At 48.9% G+C, this 17,016-nt stretch overlaps 1 protein-coding gene across 2 annotated transcripts in view; it reads right to left on the reverse strand.

The window, feature by feature from the left end:
- The window catches only part of NAA15 (N-alpha-acetyltransferase 15, NatA auxiliary subunit), a 64,346-nt gene extending 47,738 nt beyond the window's left edge, over nt 1–16,608 (reverse strand). For both annotated transcript variants that reach the window (XM_049770023.1, XM_049770022.1), the window contains exon 1: nt 16,542–16,608. In XM_049770023.1, the coding sequence (XP_049625980.1) occupies nt 16,542–16,595 (54 nt within the window). In that variant the 5' untranslated portion in view covers nt 16,596–16,608. The remainder of the gene's footprint in view (nt 1–16,541) is intronic.
- Nucleotides 16,609–17,016: the final 408 nt, after the last annotated feature.

Below are 17,016 nucleotides of genomic sequence, written 5' to 3' on the forward strand. Positions count from 1 at the left end.
ACAAAAGTGGGGTGGATTCTGAGAAGAATAAACTATGATTTGGTACATTAAAAAAAGGAGGCGAGGGGCCGGGAAGGTGGCGCTAGAGGTAAGGTGTCTGCCTTGCAAGCGCTAGAGCCAAGGAAGGACCGCAGTTCGAACACCCGGTGTCCCATATGGTCCCCCCAAGCCAGGAGCGATTTCTGAGCACATAGCCAGGAGTAACCCTGAGCATCAAACGAGTGTGGCCCAAAAAAAAAAAAAAAAAAAAAAAAGGAGGCGGAGCAATAGCACAGTGGGTAGGGCATTTGCCTTGCATGCAGCTGACCCGGGTTCAATCCTGGCATCCCATATGATCCCCCAAGCCTGTGCGCAGAGCCAGGAGTAACTAAAGATGAAGACAAAGGGGGGGGCCGGAGAGATAGCATGGAGGTAAGGCGTTTGCCTCTCATGCAGGAGGTCATCGGTTCGAATCCCGGCGTCCCATATATGGTCCTCCCGTGCCTGCCAGGAGCAATTTCTGAGCCTGGAGCCAGGAATAACCCCTGAGCACTGCCGGGTGTGACCCAAAAACCACAAAAAAAAAAAAAAAAAAAGAAGACAAAGGGGGGAGAGGAGTTGTTATTCCATAAGTCAAAAGGACCACAAGGGTCAGGAGCTGGCTCAGGGAACTGGCATACTTAGGTTACAGACCCCACATTCTTTTTGTGGGGGGGATTTGGGGGACCACACCCAGTGACGCTCAGAGGTTACTCCTGACTATGCACTCAGAAATTGCTCCTGGCTTGGGGGACCATATGGGAGGCGGGGGGGGGGGGGGATTGAACCGAGGTCTGTCCTAGGTTAGCACATACAAGGCAAAAGCCCTACGCAGGCGTCTCAAACTCACTGCCAGCAGGCCGCAAACAGCCCTCCATACAATATTTTGTGGCCCTGCCCTAGAGGAATCTTTTTTTGTTTTGTTTTGTTTTAGTTGTTTGGGTCACACCCCCCAATGTTCAAGGCTTACTACTGACTTTGCACTCAAGGATCACCGGACTTTGTCTCCTGCGGCCCACAGGTAAATTGAGTTTGAGACCCCTGCCCTACAGCCTGTGCCACCACTCCAGCCCCAGGTCCTACATTCTGCCCCAGCTAATGGTTCCAGCTGTGCCAGGTATGACCCCCCCCCAAATCTGAGTGAGTGATACAAAGTATCAAAACGAGACCAGAGAGATAGTTTGAAAGCAAGATGTTTGCCTCTCATGTGGCTGACTCAAACTCAATCCTCAGCACTACAATGGTCTTCTGAGCACCACTAAGGCTCACTCCTGAACACTCCAGGATTAAGCACTGAGCAGTCAAGAGTGGCCAATTGAGGGTGGGGAGCGGCACCTTTTATACAAGAATGCAGGGGATAAGGGTCACCAAGAAGACCAAAAATTGGCAACTGCCAGATCTAAATTGCTAATTATATCATCTCTTTATTTTTAGATGCTTAAAGTGTTTCATAATCAAGTTTCAAGAGAAAGTCTGAGATGTGCCCAAAGCAAGCCCAACAGCATCTACTAACCTACACTCAGCACTTCTGATACCTGATCCTGAACCTGAGTGAAGCAAAGGCCTGGGGATCAGAGAACCACCTTCAGAGGAAGCCCAAAGCTGCAGCTAGTTAACACTGTCATTTACATTAAATAGTTTGAAAATACTTGGTTCAACTTTCAGCACTACCCACTCTCAGGTGTTCAACAGTCACTGTAGCTTATGGCTAACACCTCAGATACCTCAGATGACACAAATGAGGGAGTCAGGGGCTGGAGAGATAGCATGGAGGTAAGGCGGTTGCCTTTCATGCAAGAGGTCATCGGTTCGAATCCCAGCGTCCCATATGGTCCCCCGTGCCTGCTAGGAGCAATTTCTGAGCATGGAGCCAGGAGTAACCCCTGAGCACTGCCGGGTGTGACCCAAAAACCACAAAAAAAAAAAAAAAAAAAAAAATGAGGGAGCTGGAGAGCAAGTGGAGCACACAAGGAGCTGTGCCTGCACATGCTGAAGCCAGGTTCAATTCCCAGCGTCCCATATGGTCCCCCAAACCAGGAGTAATTTCTGGGCACATAGCTAGGAGTAACCCCTGAGCATCACTGGGTGTGGCCCAAAAACAAAAACAAAAAAGAATTCAAATCTTAACAGGAATTCTGTGACAAATAGCTGTGACAAACTTCGGCCTAGTCTTGTGGCTGTTACTTTGGCTTCAACTGTGTCACCTGCAAAAGGTGGGCATAAATGACCTTGCAGCATTCCTTTGAGAATGAAACATAAATGAGCCCAAAGGACCCCAGAAAGCAATCAATAGCATAATTTTACTAAAGCACAAAGTTCCGTTACATTTTGTATTTTTTTTTTTTTTTTTGGTTTTTAGGGCCACACCCGTTTGATGCTCAGGGGTTGCTCCCGGCTAAGCGGTCCTTCGTGGCTAGCGCTTGCAAGGCAGACACCTTACCTCTAGCACCACCTCTCTGGCTCCTACATCTTGTAATATTTTAGACCCATGCCAGCTGACAGAAATATTTAAAAGTAAAAGCCCAATTAGTTTAAAAAATTGGAACAAGGCTTCTTGAGATGACAAGAATGTCCCACAGCCTGTAACTGGCAAAGATACCATGAGTCAAAACTACAAGAAAGCATCTGTCAGGCCGGAGAGATAGCACAGTGGTAAGGCATTTGCCTTGCATGCAGATGGACTGTGGTTTGAATCCTGGCATCCTATATGGTCCCCTGAGCCTGCTAGAGCCAGGAGTAACCCCTGAGCGCTGCCAGGTGTGACCCAAAAACCAAAAACCAAAAAAAAAAAAAAAAAAAAAAGCATCGTCAACACAGTATCTATTGTGGGGCCAGGCCTTATATGCAGCTCACCCAGGCCTATGCCCAGCACTCCACATAGTAACCCCCAAGTCTTTAACATAGAGCCTTAAGTGAGTAAACCCTGAGCACCACCAGGAGTGGCCCAAAAATCAAAATAACAAAAATATTCATAACTCTCTGAGAGACAGTGTGAGGTTAACAGAGGTAAAGCACTTACTTGCTTGCCTTCCATGCAGCCAACCCAAACTTGAGAACCCTCATCCTATCTGGTCCTCTGAATACCACCAGGAGTTATCCCTGACCAGTCAGATAGGACCCAAATCACCTCACCAAAAAAAAAAAAAAAAAAAAGAAAGAAAGAAACTCATATTATAGACTGCATATTATTTTACTGCTAAAAGTTTTTTTGTTTGTTTGGTTTTTTTTGTTTGTTTGTTTGTTTTGTTTTTGGGCCACACCGGGCGATGCTCAGGGGTTACTCCTGGCTCCATGCTCAGAAATAGCTCCTGGCAGGCACGGGGGACCATATGGGACACCGGGATTCGAACCAACCACCTTTGGTCCTGGATCGGCTGCTTGCAAGGCAAACACCGCTGCGCTATCTCTCTGGGCCCTAAAAGGTTGTTTTTTGATTTTTTTTTTTTTTTTTTGGTTTTTGGGTCACACCTGGCAGTGCTCAGGGGTTATTCCTGGCTCCAGGCTCAGAAATTGCTCCTGGCAGGCACAGGGGACCATATGGGGCGCCGGGATTCGAACCAACCACCTTTGGTCCTGGATCGGCTGCTTGCAAGGCAAACACCGCTGCGCTATCTCTCTGGGCCCTAAAAGGTTGGGTTTTTTTTTTTTGTTTTGTTTTGGTTTTGGTTTTTGGGTCACACCTGGCAGTGCTCAGGGGTTATTCCTGGCTCCAGGCTCAGAAATTGCTCCTGGCAGGCACAGGGGACCATATGGGGCGCCGGGATTCGAACCGATGACCTCCTGCATGAAAGGCAAACGCCTTACCTCCATGCTATCTCTCCGGCCCCGGCCCTAAAAGGTTTATAGTAATAACAAATCTGGGAGACTACTACTGCCCTCCCTTTCTCAAAATTCCTTGAGTTGAAGATTCCACTTGCAGTCAATTCTGTTATCTTTTTCCTATCATGCTATTTCTGGCAAACACATTTGTTTCTTGAACTATAATATTTGAAAGCTTTAAGTCTTTTGATACCCTATACTACCCCTCTTGAGGTGTGTGTGTGTACATATATACAATTTAGAGGAAACTATTTAATAGGACCTTATAATAATTTCAAGAACTAATCCCGGGGCCGGGCGGTGGCGCTGGAGGTAAGGTGCCTGCCTTGCCTGCGCTAGCCTAGGATGAACCGCGGTTCGATCCCCCGGCGTCCCATATGGTCCCCCAAGCCAGGAGCGACTTCTGAGCGCATAGCCAGGAGTAACCCCTGAGCGTCAAATGGGTGTGGCCCAAAAACAAAAAAAAAAAAAAAAAAAAAAAAAAGAACTAATCCCAGAAAACTCTGAAGGACAAAGGACTGACCCTGGGGACACAGAAACAGCATAATCAATTATTCAATTCTATAAAGTCTAAATTGTAAGTCATGTTAAAGCAGATACTATTATTTCAAGACCACATAAAAACAAATTTGAACTCTTTACAGGATAATGGCTGCTTGCTATTTCTAAACACTTCAACAATCCCCATAAAAACCATACACAGAGCTGAAGACCAAGAGTGAGCAGGGAACGCTTTCCTTGCAGACAGTCAACTCAGATTGGAAATCTGGGATCCAATATGATCCCGAGCCCACCAGGAGTGATCCCTGAGCACAGCTAGGAGAACTGTACAAATGCATAAAAACTTACTACAGGAGGGGCAAAGTGATAGCACAGCAGATAGGGTGTTTCCTTTGCAGGTTCAAAATGGTCCTCCGATCCTGCCAGGAGTTAGCATTGAGCCCTTGCCAAGTGTGGCCCCAAAACAAAACAAAACAAAAGCATGAGGGCAAAGCTGCAGACAGTCCGAAGGTGTGCCAACCCACATCACGAGCACCACCAGGACAAAACAACTCTGTGGGCGCTATGGTGAGGGGACATGTCTCCAGAGCCAAACCACAGGGCATTCAGGAGCATCACCACGAGAAATGTTTATGCAGAGTCGAAGTGATTTCCAGCCTCCACAGATAGGAGGGCAGGGCGCCTAGAGGCCGGTCACCCCACAGTAACGGGACAGTGGGGCACCAAGAGGCCAGGCACTCTGCAGTGATGGACAGCAACTACCGGACAGCCCACAGATACTTCCACACGCCACAACCTGATTGCCAAACCAGGGCACACTGAGCACACACACATCTAGCTGCTCTGCTTCTGTGAATTTGTCCTCCAGAAACACAGGGTGGGCAGAAAACTAGAGCTTGCTGACTGAACAGCACTGACAAGGGCAGCACACACCCCTCAAACTGGACCAGGCCCCTGTGATATCAGTCCCACCAACTGGGCTTCCACGCCCAGCCTACAGGTCAACTACCTTGGACAGAGGAACAGACACAGGGACAGATGACAAGTCTTTCCCAAGGTCAGCTGCACTATTTACCTTAGATATCAGGCTAGAGGGGACGGAGAGATAGCATTGAAGTTAGGGCATTTGCCTTGTATGCAGAAGGATGGTGGTTGGAATCCGGGCATCCTATATGGTCCCCCCCAAGCCTGCAAGGAGCGATTTCTGAGGATAGAGCCAGAAGTAACCCCTGAGTGCTGCCAGATGTAACCCCCCCAAAAAACAAACAAACAAACAAAAGATATCAGGTTAGAGACATAGTACCATGAGAAGGGTGCTTGCCTTGCATGTGGCCAACCTGGATCACAGAGCCAGGAGTAAGCCCTGAGCACTGCCAGATGTAGCCCAGAAAGAAGGGAGTAGTGTGCTATCATTTTGGTGAGGATCTTGTCTATTCCAAAGAAATCTTCGTGCTGTACTAACCACATTCCTCTCACCCTGTGTGGTTTGCACCCACTGCCTTGGCACAGTACAATGCCCTGAAGAAGCCAGCTCCTGGCACATTCCACTGCCTGTACATAAAGCTACAGTAAGGAATCTACGCAACAATGTGCCACTTAGCACTGGTGCTGCTACACAGGAACAATGCATGTTTACTCAATCTATTTGTATTAAAAAAAAAAAAGCGTGGCCGGAGAGATAACAGAGGTAAGGCATTTATTTGTTTTGCATGCATGCAGAAGAATGGTGGTTGGAATCCCGGCATCCCATATGGTCCCCGAGCCTTCCAAGAGTGATTTCTGAGCATAGAGCCAGGAGTGGCCCCTGAGTACTGCCAGGTGTGACCCAAAAACCAAAAACAAAACAAAAAAAAGCCTAGTAAGAGACCAAAGCAATAGTGCAGTAGGTAGAGTACTTGCTTTGCATGCAGCACTCAGACTCAATCCGTCACCCCACATGGTCCCCCCCCTCAAGCCCCACCAGGAGTGAAGCTCTGAACACTTCTGGGTGTGACCCCCCCCCAAAAAAAAGGCTTTTAAGTGGGCCAGAAAGATAAATAGCAGGTAAGGTGCTTGGCTTGCACACAGCCAACCAGAGTTCCATCCCTAGCACCACCACACATGGTCCCCCAAGTCTCACCAAGAGTGATTTCTGAGTCCCTCTGGTGTAGCCCAAAATAACAAGGAAAAAAGCCCATGACGTCTAGTTCAAAAGGAGGCTGGAAAGGATACTTGACTTGCACACAGCCGACCCACATTCGATCTCTGGCACCCATATAGTTTAAAAGATACTTCTAAATTCATTGAGGGCCAACCTTCAGCAGCACTTGGGAACACTACAATGCTATTCAGTTTAGCAATGCAGTACTGCTCAGTTACTGTTGCTCAAGGGTCACTAGGGCCACATCTGAAGGGAACTCAGGGCTCCTATGGTGCAGTTGGAGAGAAGGATCAAACTCAAGCACTCTCCCTGTCCTGTCTATAAATTAGCTGTGGATTATAAGGTAAGTGCTTCACAGACGCTACACAGAAATGTTTTAAGTGTTTTGATGTGACTAAAAAAGATCACTAAAGAAAAGAAAGAATATAGGAAAGACACTTGCTTTGCTTCCCTTGCATGTAGCCAGCCCCAGTCTGCCTTCCCACACAGTTCCCTGGAGCACCTCAGAGTGAAGAATAGCTCCTGAGCACTGCCAGGTATGGCCCAAATTCTCCCCCCCACACACACACCCAATATATCTCACTGGCCTCAAGGAAGATTACAATTTCTGGGCCAGGGATGGAGTTCATTGTTTTACATGCTGGAGTCCTAGACATGACTCCAGAGCCATATCTTCAAGCATTATGCCTGAGCCGGGTGTGGGGGCTCCCAACAAAAAGAAACTCGGGGCCGGGCGGTGGCGCTGGAGGTAAGGTGCCTGCTTTGCCTGCGCTAGCCTAGGACGGACCGCGGTTCGATCCCCCGGCGTCCCATATGGTCCCCCAAGAAGCCAGGAGCAACTTCTGAGCGCATAGCCAGGAGTAACCCCTGAGCGTCACAGGGTGTGGCCCAAAAACCAAAAAAAAAAAAAAAAAAAAAAAAGAAACTCAAGGAAATCTGAACCACCGTCATCACCAATTTCCAGACTGTACTCTGCAAGGTAGGGTGGGGTGGGGTGGGGTGAGAGAGGTAGGAGAGGCTTGTTCCAGGCCACTCCTAGCAAAACCTGAGCAACTGGTTTAATGCTAGGGTCCACAGATTTGGTACAGCTCAGGTTTAGAGCTGCTGGTTGCACAGGAAGGTGGGGTACTGTCTTCAGAGGTTCAGCTCCCTCCAGACATTTATGCTCAGAATGATGGCTCTTTAAACCTCTTCACTCGCCCTCATCAGCAGCACTGGCAACTGATATTCTTTCAAAACCAGTTTTCACTAGGAATCTTCTATACTTCAGCAGGATTCGTGCTCAGAAACAGACAAAAATGGCCTTTCCAGGTGAGTGTTGGAAACTCAGTGCATGGACCAGACACCAAGTCAGTTTGGAGTTTTCTTCCCAGCATTACCTTCTTGAATTCCAAAAACTCAATTTAATGTTTAAATTTTCTGAAAGACCATCATGAAGAAATTCTACACAACAAAACTGTTTCCTTGCTCAATCTGATACTTGTTTCCTAACCTCTGCAGTGGTCCTTATCCCTCACTGAATCCGAATCAATCGTAATCATTTCTGAAACCCTGATGACTCTTACTGATTCAGCAGACACCTCCCAACAAACATCTTCATTTAATCCAGATGCCATTTTCAGCCAATGCTAAAAACACCAAAAAAGAAATGAATTTTCCTCTCTTCATGCTTTTGTGATGAAAAGCAGCGTGAACAAACCAATACCATGATTCATTCATAAAGAGCTTCCAAGGTGTTACTGAGTAATTCAGGTTCTGCCTGATAGCCTACAATTAATTCATATAATAATGGAGTCAACAATGCCCAGACCCAGCTTCACCCTTCTGCAAAACCTTGACGCAAGCACAAAATCGGAAGAGCAGTCTTTCTGGTCTAGATTATTTTCTCAGCAGTCATTTCATTCAACCTTTATTAAATAGTTACCACATATTATTCTGCTCAATGGAAATACAGCAATTAACAGTACAAACTTATCTATTTTGGGGAGGGGGAACCACACCTGGCAGTGCTCACAGGGCTTACTCCTAACTCAGCACTCAGGGGTTGCTCCTGGTGGAAATTAGGGGACTACCTAGAGTGCCAGGGGTCAAACCTAGAATTGTCCCATGCAAAACTTTTATTGTAGGGCCAGAGGGGCAGCACAGCGGTAGGGCGTTTGCCTTGCAGGCGGCTGACCCAGGACGGACCGGATTCTATCCCCAGCATCCATATGGTCCCCGGAGCTAGAAGTGATTTGGTGTCTGAGCACAGAACCAGGAGTAACAAGAGCACCGCAGGGTGTGGCCCAAAAAAACCATTTTAATTGAGGAAGACAAGTGATATTAAACTCATTACTGTCAGGCAGTGATTAAAAGAAAGGAAAGAAACAATTGCAGTAGGCTGGAACGGTGGTGCAAGCAGTAGGGTGTTTGTCTTGCACGCACTAACCTAGGATGGACTTCGGTTTGATCCCCAGGCGTCCCACATGGTTCCTCATGCCAGAAGCATTCTGAACGCATAGCCAGGAGTAACCCCTGAGCGTCACCGGGTGAGCCCCCCCCCCCAAAAAAAAAGATAAAAAGAAACGATTGCAGTGAGGCAGAGATACTGCTTTCTAACACTTAGAGGATTAGAGAACACCTGAGCAGAAACAGATTCACTCCCCCCAGGTATCTGGCAGTAGCATACAGTCCATACAGTGATTCCATACATGACCCCTCCCCCACAGGAGCACCCAGTGTCATCCCCCCCACAATGGAAGAAAAATAAAAACAAAATTAATTTAGAACACTGTCGTTTTTGTGATAGAAAAGTAGAAAGGGCAGTTGCCTTGCATATGGCAAACTGGGTCCAATCCCCCAAATCCCCCCCAAAACAGTCAGGAGTATTTCAGGGTAACAACTCCTGAGCAACATAAGGTATGAACCACAAACTAAAAATTAATTAAAAACTAAAGCCAGTTTTGGGGCTAGAGCACAGTGGCAGGGCATTTGCCTTGCACGAGGCCAACCTGGGACAGACCCAGTCTCGATCCCAGGATCACATATGGTCCCGAGTCTGCTAGCTAAAATAAGTTTTAAGGTTGCTGAAACTTGCAAAACAAGAATTGTCCCATAGAAATTTAAGCCAAGGGCTGGAAAAATAGTTCAGTAGGTAAGGCACTTGCCTTGCATTATGCTACACTGAGTTCAATCCTGGCACCACATGTACTCCCCACCCTCCCAGAACAATACCAGGACGGATCCCTGAGTACAGTCAGTTGTGTCCCCTAAAAAAATACAAAAGAGGGACCGGAGATATAGCGCAGTGGTAGGGCATTTGCCTTGCATGCGGCTGACCCAGGGCAAATGATGGTTCAATTCCTGGCATTCCATATGATCCTGAGTCTGCCAGGCGCGATTTCTGAGCACTTTCAGAGTAACCCCTAAGCGCTACCAGGAGTGGCCCAAAAACCAAAGACTAAAATTCAAAAAAAAAAAAAAAAAGGAATTTAAGCCAAATGAGCTTTGATATGCATAAAGAAATTTACAATTTAGGGACCGGAGAGATAGCATAGGTAAGGTGTTTGCCTTGCATGCAGAAGGACTGTGGTTCGAATCCCGGTGTCCCATATGGTCCCCAGAGCCTGCCAGGAGTAACCCCTGAGCACTGCTAGGTATAATCCAAAAACAAAAAACAACAAACAAACAAAAAAAAAGAATGCAAAATTTACTAGTGATTCCAATTCTTAATTTTATTTAAAACAAAATCCAAACTAAAGATTGTTAGTTGTAGAACCAGGACTTTTTCTATAGAAAAGGAATAATTGGGGGGGGGGTCACACCTGACAACTCTCAGTTACATGTGGCTCTGCACTCAGGGATCATTCCTGTGGGAACTCAGGAGACCATATGGGATGCTGGGGGTACAACCTAGGTAGGTTGTGTACAAGGAAAATGCCCTAAACACAGTGTTATCAGTCCAACCCCTAAAGGCAATGAATCTCAAGAAACTATCTACAATTGTAAGAACTAACAATAAGTACAATTTCTCTAACAAAGAATTCTATAGAGTCGAAGAGATAGCACAGTGGTAGGGCCTTTGCCTTGCCCTTGCAGGCAGGTGGTTCGAGTCCTGGCATCCCATATGGTCCTCCGAGCCTGCCATGAGTGATTTCTAAGCAGAGCCAGTAAGTAACCCCAGCATCGCCAGGTGGTGACCCAAAAAACACAAAAAAACAAGGCTGACCCAGGTTGGAGTCCTATACCCTATATGCCCCCTCCCCAACCCTCCAGTGTGTGTTTGGATTGTTTTATTTTTTTCAGGGCACCTATCACACTTGCCTGGTACTTGGTACTTGGGGAGGTTGGAGGGTATTCACACGTGTGTGGAGGGTTTTTTTTTTTCTTAGCTTTGTTTTGTTTTGGGTGTTTTTTTGGTTTGTGTGTGTGTGTGTGTGTGTGTATATATATGTGTGTGTGTGTGTTTTGGGGGGTCACACCCGGCAGTGCTTAGGGGTTACTCCTGGCTCCATGCTCAGAAATTGCTCCTGCAGGCACAGGGGACCATATGGGACATCGGGATTTGAACCAATGACCTTCTGCATGAAAGGCAAACTTCTTACCTCCATGCTATCTCTCCAGCCCCTTTTGTGTGTGTTTTTATTTTTTTGTTTTTTTGGGTCACACCCAGCAGCGCTCAAGGATTACTCCTGGCTCTGCAATCAGAAATTGCCCCTGGCAGGTTCGGGGGAACATATGGGATGCTGGGATTCAAACCACCTTCAGTCCTGGGTTGACCATGTGCAAGGCAAATATCCTACCACTGTGCTATCACTCTGGCCCCACCAGGATTGATTCTTGAGTGCAGAGTCAGAAATAACTCCTGAGCATTGCAGAGTGTGGCCCCAAAACAAAACAAAGCTAAATTAAAAAGAAAAAAAAAAAAAACCCTCCACACACGTGTGAATACCCTCCAACCTCCCCAAGTACCAAGTACCAGGCAAGTGTGATAGGTGCCCTGAAAAAAATAAAACAATCCAAACACACACACAGGAGTCAACCTAAACATTTGGGTTGCCACCTTGAAACTCTGGGAATCAGTAATTCTTAAACCACAAGAGCTCAAAGGTTCAATTCAACATCACCTGTGACTATTTGCATTTTCCTTGTGATGAAAGCCTAATTCCTTAATCACACCAGGCCCTTTTCAAGAGTTCTGCTAACAACAGCCTGTGTGATCTCCATTAGATAGAGCGGACACCCTCCACCCTCCAGGGTCTGAAAAATTACAGAAGCAGGTGCTAGCCTCCATCTCAGCATGCAGATGATTCCCCCAGTTCCCTCAGGAAGGAGCCCAGGGCACCACCTGGTGCAGCCCAACCCATACCCAACCTCCCCTCCAAAAGGAAGATTAAGAAAAAGAGCCTTGCCATCATCCCAGAAAGTTCTATCGCATGACACAAATTAGTTTTGGTCAATCATTTATATTTTTATCACCTTGCTAGCTTCTCCTTCAAATTTTCTAGGGAATTCTACCTTTAATTTAACTTAAATCGTCCTGCATGGACTGATGGTACATGGTATTTTAGACTGTTTCCTTCCAGAGTCACACATACCCAGAGAAACGAAGGGAAAGGAAAGGAAGGGAAGGGAAGGGAGCAGAGGTGGCTCATCCCCTGTAAAGGGCCTGGGGTTGGGGCAGAAGGTAAAATTGTCTAGAAAAGATAGAGGTCTCAAAACCAAGGCCTGCTCTCCTTCTACAGGACCCCTGCCTGGCCTAGAGTGAGACAAGTTGATGCCTCTCAAGTTACTTAGGCCCATTTTCTATAGACTTCATTTCCCAAATTGCTAAAAGTGGTCATTACAGCAGCCTGTGAAAGGTTACTCTGGCAAACAACTCCTCCTTTATACACTTCCACACAACACATATCCTGCTAAATTCATGCCCACAACCTCCCTAGACAATTACTGGCAGGTTATATTCTGCAGACATTTGGCCAACTTATCACAATGCTTCAGTCAAAAACAAAAAATACATGGATCAGGGGCTGGAGCGGAAGCCATGAATATCAAGTAGAGAAACTGAGGCTGTTTCACAAACTGAGGTGCAAGCCAGGTTTCTTTTTCTTTTTCTTTTTTGGTTTTTGGGTCACACCCAGCAGTGCTCAGGGATTCCTCCTGGCTCTATGCTGAGAAATCGCTCCTGGCAGGCTCAAAGGACCATATGGGATGCCGGGATTTTAACCGTCCTTCTGCATGCAAGGCAAATGCCCTACACCTCCATGCTATCTCTCTGGCCCCAAGCCAGGTTTCTTTTGAAAAATTAAAGAAAAAATATACCTCACTGGGTAAGATCTATTGAACAGAAAATTTAGGGTATTTGGGGCCAGAGAGATAGCATGCAGAAGGACGGTGGTTTGAATCCCAGCATCCCATTTGGTCCCCAGTGCCTGTCAGGGGCAATTTCTGAGCATAGAGCCAGGAGTAACCCCTGAGTACTGCCGGTGTGACCCAAAAACCAAAAAAGAAAAAGAAAAAGAAAATTTAGGGTGCTTGCCTTGCATCTGCTGACCAGCTAGGTCCCCCAAATCCCATATTGTTCCCCCAGCCCTGTCAGGTCAGGAATAAGCCTGAGCACCACAGGTGTGACACACACACCCCACACAACAGTGCAGGGGTTAAGAAAGCATTTGCTGGGCCCGGAGAGATAGCACAGCGGCGTTTGCCTTGCAAACAGCCGATCCAGGACCAAAGGTGGTTGGTTCGAATCCCGGTGTCCCATATGGTCCCCCGTGCCTGCCAGGAGCTATTTCTGAGCAGACAGCCAGGAGTAACCCCTGAGCACCGCCGGGTGTGACCCAAAAAAAAAAAAAAAAAAAAGAAAGCATTTGCTAGGGCAGAGCAATAGCACAGCTAGTAAGGCATCCCATATGTTCCCTTGAGCCTACCAGGAGTCATTTGAGTGTAGAGGCAGGAGTAACTGCTGAGTACAGCTGGGTGTGGGCCCACCCCCCAAAAAAAGGCATTTGCCTTGTAGGCCACTGACCCCTGCACACTCAAGGACAGACAGGAATCACTCCTGAACAAAGATAGCAAGAGCTCCTAAGTATCACTAGATGTGGCCCAAAATCCAAAAACATAATTTAAAAATAGGGGCCACAGGGGCCGGAGCAGTGGAGCAAGCAGTAGGGCGTTTGCCTTGCATGTGCTAACCTAGGACGGACTGCGGTTCGATCCCCCAGTGTCCCATATGTTCCCCCAAGCCAGAAGTGATTTCTGAGCGCATAGCCAGGAATAACCCCTGAGCATCACCGGGTGTGGCCCCCTCCCAAAATAAAAGGAACCAGAGCAATAATGCAGCAGATAGGACATTTGCCTTGCACAAGGTCAACCCATGTTTATCAACCCATGTTTAGTCCAGCAACCTATCCCAAGAACTGTCAGGAGTGATCCTGAGCATAGCAGGGAATAGACTTTAAGAAAAAAGAAAGAGGGGGCCCGGAGAGATAGCACAGCTGCGTTTGCCTTGCAAGCAGCTGATCCAGGACCAAAGGTGGTTGGTTCGAATCCTGGTGTCCCATATGGTCCCCCGTGCCTGCCTGCCAGGAACTATTTCTGGGCAGACAGCCAGGAGTGACCCCTGAGCACTGCTGGGTGTGGTAAAGAAAGAAAAGGAAAGGAAAGGAAAGGAAAGGAAAGAAAAGAAAAGAAAAGAAAAGAAAAGAAAAGAAAAGAAAAGAAAAGAAAAGAAAAGAAAAGAAAAGAAAGAAGGGTCAGAAAGATTGCATGAAGGTAAGGCATTGGCCTTTCATGCAGAAGGTCGGTGGCTCAGGGGTTACTCCTGGCTGTACGCTCAGAAATTGCTCCTGGCAGGCCAGAGAGATAGCCTAGAGGTTAAAGCATTTGCCTTGCATTCAGTCAAATCCTGGCATCCCGTATGGTCCCCCGATTTCTGAGCGCAGAGCCAGGATTAACTAACTCCTGAGCGCCGGCAGGTATGACACAAAAACAAAAAACAAACAAACAAAAAAGAAACAGTGGCACCTTGCACTAACTATTGGACATCTTACTGAAGATTTGAGGTTGTATACTGCACATCCAGGAACTCACACACCACTAGAACAACTTAGAGCAGAATCTAAGCAATGCCAGTGTCTGGCCATGATTCTAACTAATCATGCTTACTGAACAGCAAGGCACTATCTGTACTGGAGAAAATCAGGAAAAGGTAAGAGATGCAGAGACTTGAACCAGGTAGGCCTCGTGCAAGGCAGCACTCTACCTGTCCCTAGCTCAAATGTAAAGTCACATCTTCTCCAAAAGCACACTACTATCACAATTCTCCCATTGTGTTCTCCAGCAAACACAAGCTGGAGAGATAGTAATGGGGCCCCACACGAGCTATGTCCAGCTAGGAGAGATCACTTGCCTTACATGTGGCCAACCAGGATTCAATCCCCAGCACTGCACTGGGTGCCCTGCCAGGAAGGATCCCTGAGCCAAGCTGAGTGTAACCCAAAATCCAGTAAATAAAAAACTAGACAAATCAGGGAATGTAGCATTGTGGCTACATAGAAAACATTAAAATAACTTAAGTGTATATGTTGTGTCTGCAACGTCTGCAACTTTCGACTTTTTCCTAAGTATCAAAAGAGAACGTCATTGTGAAAAAATGTTTTATATTAAATTTAGGTAGTTTTATGTCTATCCCTTCTGCTCTTCTTTCAATTTTCCAACATAAAATTTTCAAAGTGGCCAGAGATGGCTCAATGGACTGAGTTCACACTGTGCAAGCGCTTGAAGGGGGAGCCGGGTTCAACCGCAGGCAGTGCATGCCCCCCCCAACCGCCACTAGTAGAGAAGAGCCTAAGAGCTAAAAGTAGTCTCAGAGCACCACCAGGTAAAGCCCAAACACAGAAACAACCAATTAAATCATTTTAAATAAGATTTGAGGAGTGTAGTCATTGTTCAGCCAAACTACCCTTGAGTGGGGCAAGTGCTCTCCAAATTGTGCTTTAAAAAAAAAGTGGTGGTAAGGGTTTCAAAATCACCGAATCCAACCAACATTTAGCTTGGATTGTTCTCTACTTCTTGAAGACACTGCAAACTCAAAGCTGTTTCTTTTTCCTTTTGCAAACATTACAAAGCGAGTTAAAAACGGCAGGAACCAAAGTGCAATTTTCTTTCATACACGCCTTCTGAATTGTGCACGTCGGAAGTTCGACGGACAGATTATTTATTCCACCAGAAAAATAAATAAGTAAATAAAAGGAAAAAAAAGGAAAGGGAAAACGTGTGCCACTAAGGGAGCACCCCACGGGCAAAACGCCACCCACACAAAAAAGTGGCACAAGGTGCTTGGGAGGTGGGTCTCAGGATCCCCGGGCCTTCTGCAAGGCCGCCGCCGCCGCCGTCGTCCCCACACACACAACTACCGCACCCCGAGAACGCGGCCTGCACCAAAAGCACTTTCTCCTTTCTTTTTTCCTGCCAAGTGCCAGCACCGGAGAAACGTGGGGAGGGGGGAGTGTCCGTCCGGGCCACCACCGGCGTCCGAGCCCTTGAGTTCGGGCTTCACTCTGCTTCCCCGAGCCCCCCACCCCAACTCCAGGCGCGCCCCGTCAACGCGGAGGGAGTCGCACCTCCCGAGGAGGGGGGTGTTGGGGTGCTGGTGCCCGTCTTCCGCTCGATCGGGAGAGGAGAAATCCGTGTCGCGGCCGCCCCCCACGACCACCCCGAAAACACAGAGCGGGGCCGGCAAGCAGAACCCTCGGGGCGGGCCCAGCAGCGCGCGCGGGGCCCGGGGACTTCCAGGGGAGGCCGGCGGGGGCAATGAATGACCGACCGCGCGAAGCCGCACCACCTGGCCCTTCCTGGGGCGCCCGGGGGCCCCCGCCCTCCCACCCACCCCGGGCAGGGCACCGGCCGCCCGCGCCGCGCTGCGCCGCCTCCCGAGGCCGGCCGTGGCCTCCGAGCGAGCGGGCGGGCGGGCGCGGCGGGGCCTAGTGCGCCAAGGAGGCGCGGGGCGGCGGCGGGCCGGGCCGGGGCAGATGGACGCGGCCTGCCGGGCCGCCCCAGGCTCCAGGCCCGGCCCCGCACTCACCAGGATCCGCTTGAAGAGCGCGTTCTCCTTGGGCGGGAGGCTCACGGCCGGCATCGCTGCGGCTCCTCCCGCGCGCGGCGCCCGCCACCGCCCGGCTCCGTCGGTCAGTCCGTCCGGCCCGGCGGCCTCAGCCCCGGCGGCCCGCTCGGCCCCGACCCGGCGCCGCCGGGCCTCGAGCGTCAGTCGGCGGCGCCGCCCCCACCCGGGCCGCCCGGCCCCGGCCCCGGCCCCTCGCGGGCTTCGGCTCCTCGCTCCCTCGCTCGCTCGGCGCGGCCGCCGCCTCTCCCCTTCCGCGGGGCTCCGTCGGCGCTTCACGTGGTAACTGAACGGCCCGACACAGGCAGCCAAAATGGCGGACGCCGAGGGCTTTCCCACCCGGGTCACACCTCGCAGCGCGCAGGCGCCGTGACCTCTGTCCCCGCCCACCTCTGTCGCTGAGCCTGCCGGGAGCGCCCGGAGAGGGGGGGGGGAGAGC

Source organism: Suncus etruscus, chromosome 3, assembly GCF_024139225.1.
Source record: "Suncus etruscus isolate mSunEtr1 chromosome 3, mSunEtr1.pri.cur, whole genome shotgun sequence".
Lineage (NCBI taxonomy): Eukaryota > Metazoa > Chordata > Mammalia > Eulipotyphla > Soricidae > Suncus > Suncus etruscus.